This window comes from Rattus norvegicus, chromosome 1 (assembly GCF_021556685.1).
Source record: "Rattus norvegicus strain SHRSP/BbbUtx chromosome 1, alternate assembly SHRSP_T2T, whole genome shotgun sequence".
NCBI classification, from domain to species: Eukaryota; Metazoa; Chordata; class Mammalia; order Rodentia; family Muridae; genus Rattus; species Rattus norvegicus.
Genome location: NC_141534.1, coordinates 80,172,745 through 80,182,680, shown reverse-complemented (window position 1 = coordinate 80,182,680; position 9,936 = coordinate 80,172,745). Strand labels below are relative to the sequence as shown.

The 9,936-nt window shown below is 50.1% G+C and overlaps 1 protein-coding gene across 1 annotated transcript; it reads right to left on the bottom strand.

Moving 5' to 3' along the window:
* Nucleotides 1-1,736: 1,736 nt before the first annotated feature.
* Nucleotides 1,737-9,666, bottom strand: C1h19orf85 (similar to human chromosome 19 open reading frame 85). Its single transcript, NM_001401555.1, has 2 exons — nt 9,345-9,666; nt 1,737-2,432 (listed from the first exon to the last, which is right to left on the bottom strand). The coding sequence occupies exons 1-2, from the start codon at nt 9,515-9,517 to the stop codon at nt 1,928-1,930; spliced, it is 678 nt and encodes a 225-aa protein (NP_001388484.1). The 5' UTR covers nt 9,518-9,666; the 3' UTR covers nt 1,737-1,927.
* Between the last annotated feature and the right edge of the window lie 270 nt (nt 9,667-9,936).

The following is a 9,936-nucleotide window of genomic DNA, read 5'->3' as shown; positions in this document are numbered from 1 at the left end:
TGGGGGGAAAGGAGGGAGGAAATCACTGGATTTTCTCAGATTCCAAATCCCATGAACTAATTCTTTATAATCTCTTTCTGAAGAAAGCTGGATCGGCAGAACTATCCATGTCTATCTGGTGATATCTTCGTAAGACAACCGGTCAGCTGACTGAAGGATAAATACTTGATCCTCCTCATGATGGTCCCTACCCACCCACCCGCCCACCCAGGGACCAGATATAGGAAAGACAGGCCAGCACGGATCTTCTTTCAAGCCCCTTAGGACTGGGTCTGCAGGTCAGAATGTGCTGGCCTTGAAAACCAAAGACTACTATGGCTTTCACAGAGGAGTGACACCCTTACCTCCATATCTTTGTATTTTGGGGGCCCCAGGGCCCCTCCCGAGCTGGCATTTTCTCATTTGCTTGTTTGTGGACACCTTCCTTACTCAGATTTTCCAGGCATAATCTTGCTGGCTGCTACAGTCCCAGACTCTACACGTAAGTGCACACAGCTCTCCACATCATCGTGGGGACTCAGGACAGGGAAAGGGAGACTGGTATATTTCAGCCCTCAAACCGTAAAGCCAGCACCCAGCCCGAGCGACGTGGACACTGGAGCCCCCTCGTGGAGCATTCTCAAAGCACAAGCTTGTGCACTCAGGTCCTGCCTGGCTGGCTGGTTAAACCAGCGGCTGGGACTGGGCTAGCAAGAGTATGCTGTCCTAGCCACAGCAGTGGTCATCGTGTGCCAGCTTCGAGTCTGAGCCTTGCCTTCCAACCCTTCAGAAATCTAGAACCCAACCTCTGCAGCTCCTTACTGAGGCCTCCAGGCCTCCCTCTGGACCTGAGAGCTGGAGGAGGACAGGACGGCACCCCCACCCCCACCCCATCTCCTCAACCCAAGGATGTGTGTGTGCCCAGGACAAAGAGACACAAGTACATACACACAGGAAGGTGGGACCTGCCCAGGACAGACAGACTAGGGCATTTTTGGGAAACCCTAAGAGAGGGGAGTGAGGCATAATATGACAGGCCTGCAATCCCAGCACTGTCTAAAGAGAAAACCCCAACAACCCACAATAAACACTAGGTTTAAACTTTCCTCAATTCACGATAGGCCTCACCTCTTACACACTCAGAACTCTTCAGCTACACTGACCTCCCTTAGTGGCTTCAGAGTTCCACCTCAGGGCCTTGGCTGTGCAGTTCCTGCCCCAGGATCCCATGCCTTGAGACAGCCCGATTCTGCTTACATTTCAGGCCCTCCCTGACCATGCATGTCCCATAGTCCTCTCAGTCAGCCACACATTTGTGTCCTAACACTCATTCCAATCAAAAGCTGGAAATCCATCTTGCTCTCTGAAGCTCTCTGCAGGTTCTTGGGCATTACGTACCCACAGAGACGGGGATCTTGTCTGCTTTGTCTGCAGAGTCTTAACACTAAGTCCTGGGCCCACCCCATAGCAATGCTCTGTGGAATTGGGGACTATTGAGACAGAGCAGACACCAGGAAGAGAACAGGGTGTGTGTGTGTGTGTGTGTGTGTGTGTGTGTGTGCGCGCGCGCGCGCGCGCGCGCGTGCACGCGCACGTGCAATCCAGCCACTGGGAAGGAACGAGGGAACATTCATGGCCAGCTATTCTCCCAGAGTTCTCCATCCTGTCCCTCTGTGATATGCAGGAGATATGTAGGGGTTAGTCAAAGTGGACAGAGAGTGGCCCTGGGTCTGGGAGCAGAGCTCTGGACTGTGGTGCACAGTGGGAACCCCAGCTTGGTTTATTTTTCCAGGGTTTATTTTACATGTTTATGGGGTTCTGGGCATGGAATCCTGGCTTCTTGCATGTTGGCCAGGCACTCTACCAGCTGAGCAGTAGTCTTACATCTGTCAGGAGCGGGGAGGTTGGCTGGGCCTGAGATGGGTTTGGCTTGTGTTGTGAATGGGTTTCAAAGGGTTCCCCAGCTGTCCAGGATTCCCTGAGGATCACAGGCACAAGGTGCCTCCCAACTGTCTCCCCAACCCCAGCCAGGCTCCAGGCTTCCCCCTTGGGCATCCTGGGGAGGGAGCAGAAAATTGGAGAACCTTGGGGCCTGTATTGGGGTTGGCTGTCCCTGGTCTCCTGAGCCCAGAGCATGAGAGGTGAAATCGGATGCCACCTGGGGGTTACCAGCAGTGAGAGTCTGGCTGAAGCTGTCAGGCGTCATCAAGGGACACGTAGGAGGGAGCAGAATGTCATCAAAGAGGTCAAGGGTCGAGGTGTCTAGGGCAGCTGGGCTCAAGCTGGGGCTACCATGGAGCACTTCCATGGGGGCCTCAGCACATGCCACCCCCAGGAAGGGGGATGGAGGTGGTGGAGGTGGCCTTTGGAGCTGTGGTCTCTGGGCAGGCGCTTTTTGAGACAGGATGGTCAGGGCCAGGTGTTGGGTGGCGGCTTCAATCTTGGCAAACTCCCTGGAAGGAGGGGGAGGGAGGGAGGGAAGGAGAGAGTCAGTTGTTCGCCTAGGAAGACCCCTCTTCTGAGTACCATCCCCCATCCCCTTCCCCGCCCTGCACTTCACCCGGAGAGAGACGCCTCTTCTTTCAGGTCCATTCCTCTCCTCTGCCAGCTCATTTCCTGGCCTCTGCCTTCATTTTCATAAGTCTGACAGGTCATTATGTCTCCCCAGGGAAGTTCTGATTGCTGTGGGGTTGTGCACTGCTCAAGGAAGTTCCGTTAGCCCAATCCTGGACACATCTTGACAGTCAAGATTTATCATAACCCTATTTCAATACAGGAAAGTGAAATGTCTCGGGGAAAGAGCTCCTTTCCAGTCAGTAACAGCGAAGGGGAGCCGTGGGCCAGCGGTGCACTGCCTATTGATAAGCGAGTGTTCTTCAATGCTGCCCACACCCTCGTGTCTCTTGCCAGAAGCTCCACCCCCTCCTGGTACTTCCACCCCCTTAGCAGTCCCGTGGGCAGATTTCATAAGCAGCTGGGGCTGCATTGTGTTTCTCCAAATTCTTTTATGTCTAAAAATTAATTTTTGCTATTATCTTAAATAACTTTTTAAAACATTAATTGTGTGTATGCTCCTTCTGCCTCCTTCCTCCCCCTTTCCCCCTCCCCCGCTCTCCGCACCACACGTGAAGGCTATGTGAGTTTCTGTTTCTTTTAATGTCAGTGTTTGTGTGAGTGTATCTGGATGCCTGTTTATAGATAGTTGTGAGCCACCCGGTGTGTGTGCCGCGAACTGAACCCTGGCTCTCTGGAAGGGCAGCAAATTATTTTTAACTACTAAGCCATCTCTTCCTCAGCCTTTTCCTGGTATTTTACTCAGTAAGTCCGGCTTGGTTGCAAGTACCTTTACCTGCTGAGCTGTCTAGCTGCCCCATAGCTGCCGATCTGTATAAGTGTGTATTTCTGTGGGAGTGAGGGTGGGTTGAGATCGAGAAACTAGAAAAGGCACATGGCAGGAGCCATGAGGTTCCAAGGGAGGGAGGTGCGGAGGGTAATAGAACGGCTGTGATACAGAAGGGGAAGAGGAAGACTGTGGGTGGAAGGGTACAAGTGATGGTGGCACCGGGAGACAGGGAGAGGAACAAGGTGGGTGGGATCAACCCAAACTAAGTGTGTATTAGACCAGAAATTTCTGGACCTGCCAGCGGTTAAATAATGATCCACAGACTTATTAATATCTATAAGAACTTAGGTCTTTGGCTTGGGCTACCTCCCAGTTAGCTCATCTAGTTGACTCTTCGCCCACGACCCTCTGTGGAAAGTTCTACCTCCCTGTCCCGCTGGCAAATCTATGGTCTCTGATTCTTCTCCCAGAGACGCTCTCTCTGCCTGGAAGTTCCGCCCTCCCTTCCTGCGTCAGCTATTGGCTGTCAGCACTTTAGTAAGCCAATCAACAGGCAAGGGAGGAAGGGACGCTTACAATACTGAGGAAGGTGATGGTTCAGAAGAATAACAGTCCCAAAGTCCGCCAGTACTCAGCTCTCTGGTGGTATAGCAATCAACGTCAAACTGCACACAGTGCACCAAAAATACGTGTATGAAAATGCCATATGTGGGGAGGAAGAGATGGCTGAGTGATTAACAGAACTGGCTGCTCTCTCAGAGGACCGGATTCCATTCCCAGCACGCACACGGAGGTTTACAAGCATCTGTAGCTCCACTGCCAAGGGAGCTGTCGCCCTCTTCTGGCCTCTGCGTGCACTGCATACGTGTGGCACACAGACATACAGGAAGGCAAAGCACTCATAAAAAATAAATCTTTAAAAAAGATAAGAAAGTCCCGTAAGGAAACCAGATACTTTGTATACTAATTTTCAAAATTAAAATTTTAAAGCAGAGCGGGGGAGCCACACCTGTGATTAAGTCTACACACAACTGACCGTTAGAATGCTGCAGAATTAGGGGTAAGTCATCCCAGGCTAGCTTTACTTCCGTTAGTAGCCGTTCATGGTGGGTGCAACACACCTGCAGTCCCAGCACTTGAAAAATGGAGGCAGAAGGATCATGAGTTCAATGCCACCCTTGACCACATACTGAATTTGGAGACAGCCTGGACTATATGAGTTCTTATGTCAATAAAGATTCCAGAGACAAAGCAGGAAAGAGAAAGAGGGAGACAGGGAGGTAGAGAGGGAAAAGGAGAGAGGGAGGAGGAGAGAAGGAGGCAGAGGGAAACAGGGAGGGAGGGAGGGAGAGGGAGAGAGAGAGGATATTAAATTATAATAAAAAACCAACTGGGGGTTGGGGATTTAGCTCAGTGGTAGAGCGCTTGCCTAGCAAGCACAAGGCCCTGGGTTCGGTCCCCAGCTCCGGAAAAAAAAAAAAAAAAACCAACTGAGCACAATGCTATACATATGTAATCTCAATTCTCTTGGAGGCTGAGGCAGGGAGATTGGTAGGTGTTTGAGACCAATCTGTCTGACAGAGTGAGTACCAGGACATAGAAATACTCTATCGCAGTAACAACAGCGCACGTATGGATGGGTGACGCGCACACACGAGCGCATACACACACACACACACACACACACACACACACACACACACACACTTTGAGGAACGATTACTCCCTTGGGTTTGGAACGTAGCTCAGTTAGTAGGGTGCACACACCAGTCCCTGGGTCAGATCCCCAGCAGTGAATACACTGGGTGTGCTGGCGCACACCTGCATCCTAACACATGGTCGGTGGAGGCAAGAGGATCAGAAGTGCACTTACTGTGAATGAGTTCTAACTCATCATGATTTAAAAGTCAAGTGCAGCATGTGGTACATTTAAATGTCGTGCACTTGTGACTGTCATCTTCATTATAACCCATCACCATGCCACCAGAATCATTGTCATCATCACCACCAACACCACAGTCACCGTCATCACCACAATCATTATTATCACCACCAGCACCAATATCACCCCCATTACCATCATCACCAGCACAGCACCACCACCATCACCACCACCACCACCACCACCACCATCACCACCACCACCATCACCACTACCACCATCACCACCACCACCACCATCACCACCACCACCATCACCACCACCACTACCATCACTGTCATCACCTCCATCACCACCACCATCACCACCACCATCACCACCACCACCACCATTACTGCCATCACCTCCATTACCACCACCACCATCACCAACACTGCCATCTCCACCACCATCACCGCCACCAACACTGCCATCACCACCACCATCACCACTATCATCACCACCATCACCATCATGATTATCACCACCAGCACCAATATCACCCCATTACCATCATCACCAGCACAGCACTACCACCATTAATCACCACCACCAACACTGCCATCACCACCATCACCACCATTCTCTCCATCACCACCACCACCATCACCACTACCACTATCACCACCACCACCACCATCACCACCACCACCATCACCACCACCACTACCATCACTGTCATCACCTCCATCACCACCACCATCACCACCACCATCACCACCACCACCACCACCACCACCACCACCACCACCACTACCATTACTGCCATCACCTCCATCACCACCACCACCATCACCACCACCATCACCACCACCAACACTGCCATCACCACCACCATCACCACTATCATCACCACCATCACCATCATGATTATCACCACCAGCACCAATATCACCCCATTACCATCATCACCAGCACAGCACTACCACCATTAATCACCACCACCATCACCACCACCACCAACACTGCCATCACCACCATCACCACCATTCTCTCCATCACCACCATCACCTCACTATCCTCAGCCTCGGTGCCTTTACTCTGGCTCTGGCTGCCACCTAGATGCTCAATGTGCCTCACCTTCTCCAAGCCTTAGCTCAAACCCACTCTCAGTGAAGCTTCCTTGGCCTCTTCCTTTAAAACAATCACACTCCCTCCTATCCCATTTCTTCCTCTGTAACATTTGCCATCTCCTAACGTAGTCTTCATTTTAAAGTCTAGGTAAAAGTTTACATAACTGGGAAATTCGCTGTTTTCTATTTGTTTTGAGACAGAGTCTTAAGTGTAGCTGAGGCTAGACTTGAAATCCTTGCAGCAGAGGAGGACCTCGAGTTCCTGATCTCTTGGCTAATTGAGCTGGCATGGTGTACACCTGTGATTCCAGGAGGTCGAAGCAGGCAGATCAGGAGTTCAAGGTCATCCTTTGGTATATAATTGTGTTTGAGGCCAGCCTGGAACACACAAACCCTTTGATTTAAGAAAAAATGTGTTCGGGGTTGGGGATTTAGCCCAGCGGTAGAGCGCTTGCCTAGCAAGAGCGCAAGGCCCTGGGTTCGGTCCCCAGCTCCGAAAAAAAAAAAAAAGAAAGAAAAGAAAAAAAGAAAAAATGTGTTCAGTGGATTCAGTGGCACCTGGGATGTTCCAAATTTTTTCACTTTTGAGCTCCTGATCTCTGTGCCTCCGCCCGCTGGATGCTATGATTACAGCTGCACTGCTGTGCTTGCTTTTATACTACAATGAAGTTGAAACCCGAACTTCATTCATGCTAAGCAAGCATGGCCCAAGGTTGGTGCACAATAGTTTCTGCTTAGTATTATTGCAACTTGAGGTTTGATACTGGAATACATTGTTAATAAACATTGATATGTTAAAACATCATTTCAACCCAGGTTTCTCACTTTGTTACTTTGCTAATTTATTATTTATAATTTTTGTACTATGGAAACTGGCCATGAATAAACAGCAAACATTAGTGACTTTTGTTTTGTTTTGTTTTGTTTTGTTTTAGAGACAGGGTTTCTCTGTATAGTTCTGGCTATCCTGGAACTCACTCTGTAGACCAGGCTGCCCTCAGACTCAGAGAGATCTGCCTGCTTCTACCTCCCAAGTGCTGGGTTAAGTGCCTGACCTGAGTGATTTTTTTTTTTTATTTGAGTACAAAAGAATACAGCAGAAGAGACAATTTGCAACGTTAGTAATGCATTTGGCTCAGGAACTGCTAAGGAATAAACAGAACCCTGGTGACTCAAGACATTGGTTTTGCAAGGTGTGATGGAAGGAAGCTTTGATTCTAGCTCTTGGGAGGGAGAGGCAGGCACATTTCTGAGTTCGAGGTCAGCCTGGTCTACAGAGTGAGTTCCAGGACAGCCAGAGCTACACAGAGAAACTGTCTCAAAAAATTTTTTCCTTTCTTTCTTTCTTCCTTTCTTTCTTTCTTCCTTTCTTTCTTTCTATCTTTCTTCCTCCTTCCTTCCTTCCTTCCTTCCTCCACCTTTTCTTCTTTTTTTGTTTTTGTTCAAGAAGTTTCACAAAGGAGATTAGAAGCCATTTGGCATTTGAAGCAAATAAAAAAGGTGACAATACTTGATAAATGGATGCTTCAGGAGCTGATTTGTAAGCGTGATCATCTAAACCATGTCCTTCTATACAGCATAGAATGATTTTTTTTTTCTTTTTCTTTTTCTCAGAGCTGGGGACGGAACCCAGGGCCTTGCGCTCTTGCTAGGCAAGCGCTCTACCACTGAGCTAAATCCCCAACCCCAGCATAGAATGATTTTGTTGTTGTTGCATAGAATGATTTTGTTGTTGTTGTTGGAGACAAGGTCTCACCATGTAGCCTTGGCTGTCCTGGAACTCACTGTGTCGACCAGGCTGGCCTCGACTCACAGAGCTCCCCTACCTATGCCTCGTAAATGACGGGATTAAAGGCGAGCACCACAGCACGTCCGGCCCAAGAAGTGTTTCTTTGGACTGTGACATGCAATTGAAAGTGTGTTCTATACAACAACAGGCAGCACCCAGCTCAGCTGGACAGAGAAGCTCCACAGCTAACTAGGATCGAAGAGAGAGGGGAGGAGGGAGAGGGGGAGAGGGAGGGGGAGGGAGAGGGGGAGAGGGAGGGGGAGGGAGAGGGGGAGGGGGGAGGGAAGGGAGGGGAGGGGGAGAGGGGGAGAGGGACAGAGGGAGAGGGGGGGAGGGAGAGGGAGAGATCTCCTAGGTCACTGTTCAGTGATCTGCAGCCAGGCTGATCCCCTAACCTTTCTGAATCCCAGCCTCCCGAGTCTTGGGTTGTAGGCATGTGCCACCACACCTGACCAGTATTCACCATCTTGTAAGACCAGTATTCACCATCTTGTAAAACCAACGCCTCTAAGCAGCTCCAGGACCTTTCATGACCTTTCATCCTTTCTAAGATTTATTTATTATATATAAGTACACTGTAGCTGTCTTCAGATACACCAGAAGAGGGCATCAGATCTCTTTACAGATGGTTGTGAGCCACCATGTGGTTGCTGGGAATTGAACTCATGACCTCTGGAAGAGCAGTCGGGTGCTCTTAACCGCTGAGCCATCTCTCCAGCCCCCTTTCATCCTTTCTAAAAGGGACCTATTCCCTGTTATCCACAGCCTCTCTGCCAGTTCGTGCCAGGCAGCTTTGTTGGGCTTCTCTCTTTATGGGTTCTGGCTGAACAGCTGAGATCCACTTTGTCTTAAATCGTCTTTTCTAAGCACATCCACACGGTGGTGGCATACCCTCTCTTATTTATTTATTTATTTATTTATTTATTTATTTATTTATTTATTTATTTATTTATGCAGAATCTTGTTACCTAACCTGGCTGGCCTCTTACATGCTAAGTAAACTGGCCGAAAACTGGGAGTGTTAAGGTTACAGTCCCGGGCCACAGTGCCTGGCTACACTTATTTACTCAGGCCATTTCTTACTCTCTGTCCCCCACCTGGGACTCAGCTTTGCTGAGTGATGGGTATTGATTGACTCGAGTGCACAGAAGGCACACAGGAATGCACACAAAATGGTGCCAAAACCAGCCTTAGGGCCTCCCGGTGTCCACCCTGTGCCTCCCTTCCAGCACCCCTTACCTGCAGATCTGGTTGTGTAGAAACCTCCGGTGGTTGGGCCTGCGCTTGGAGGGCCGGGTATGCCTGGGTTGCAGGGCCCGCAGCATGTGGGCCGAAGCCCCGCTCACAAAGGCACACAGCTCTCGGGGTCCAGGCTCAGAGACCCCGGGGACTGCAGGGGATCCAGGGTGCATGGCGTTTTACTCAGGAGTCACAATGCAGATCAGAAATCACCCCCCAAACCCGAGATGGGGCAGGAGCATATGGACTCAAGGCCTGGCATTGCAGAATGAGAAACCACCCTGGTAATTAAGGTGAGCCCTAGAGCTGTGCCTATCTCACTGCAGATGCTAGACTCTGATGACTGCAGGTGAGGGGCTAATATAGGAAGGCAAGGGGCGGGGAGGGGAGGGGACGCCCCACACATTTCTTACATGCCCAATTAACACATAGTTGGGCCTGGGATATAAAGCAGGGGCGCGTGGGTGCTGAGGCATAGAAAGGCTCTTAGAGATAGCCAATTAAGGGGACAAAAGCCTCTTTAGCAAGGCCAGGCTAGGCAGAGTCAACCGCAGCGATTAATGTTGAGAGCCTTTAGAAAGGAGACGCGGGG

Bases quoted from the DNA above. Each gene is read 5' to 3' on its own strand.
- C1h19orf85 (NM_001401555.1), bottom strand. From the start codon at position 9,517: ATGCACCCTGGATCCCCTGCAGTCCCCGGGGTCTCTGAGCCTGGACCC. The intron at 2,433-9,344 runs GTAAGGGGTGCT...CCCTCCTTCCAG, and splicing joins CTACACAACCAGATCTGCAG to GGAGTTTGCCAAGATTGAAG.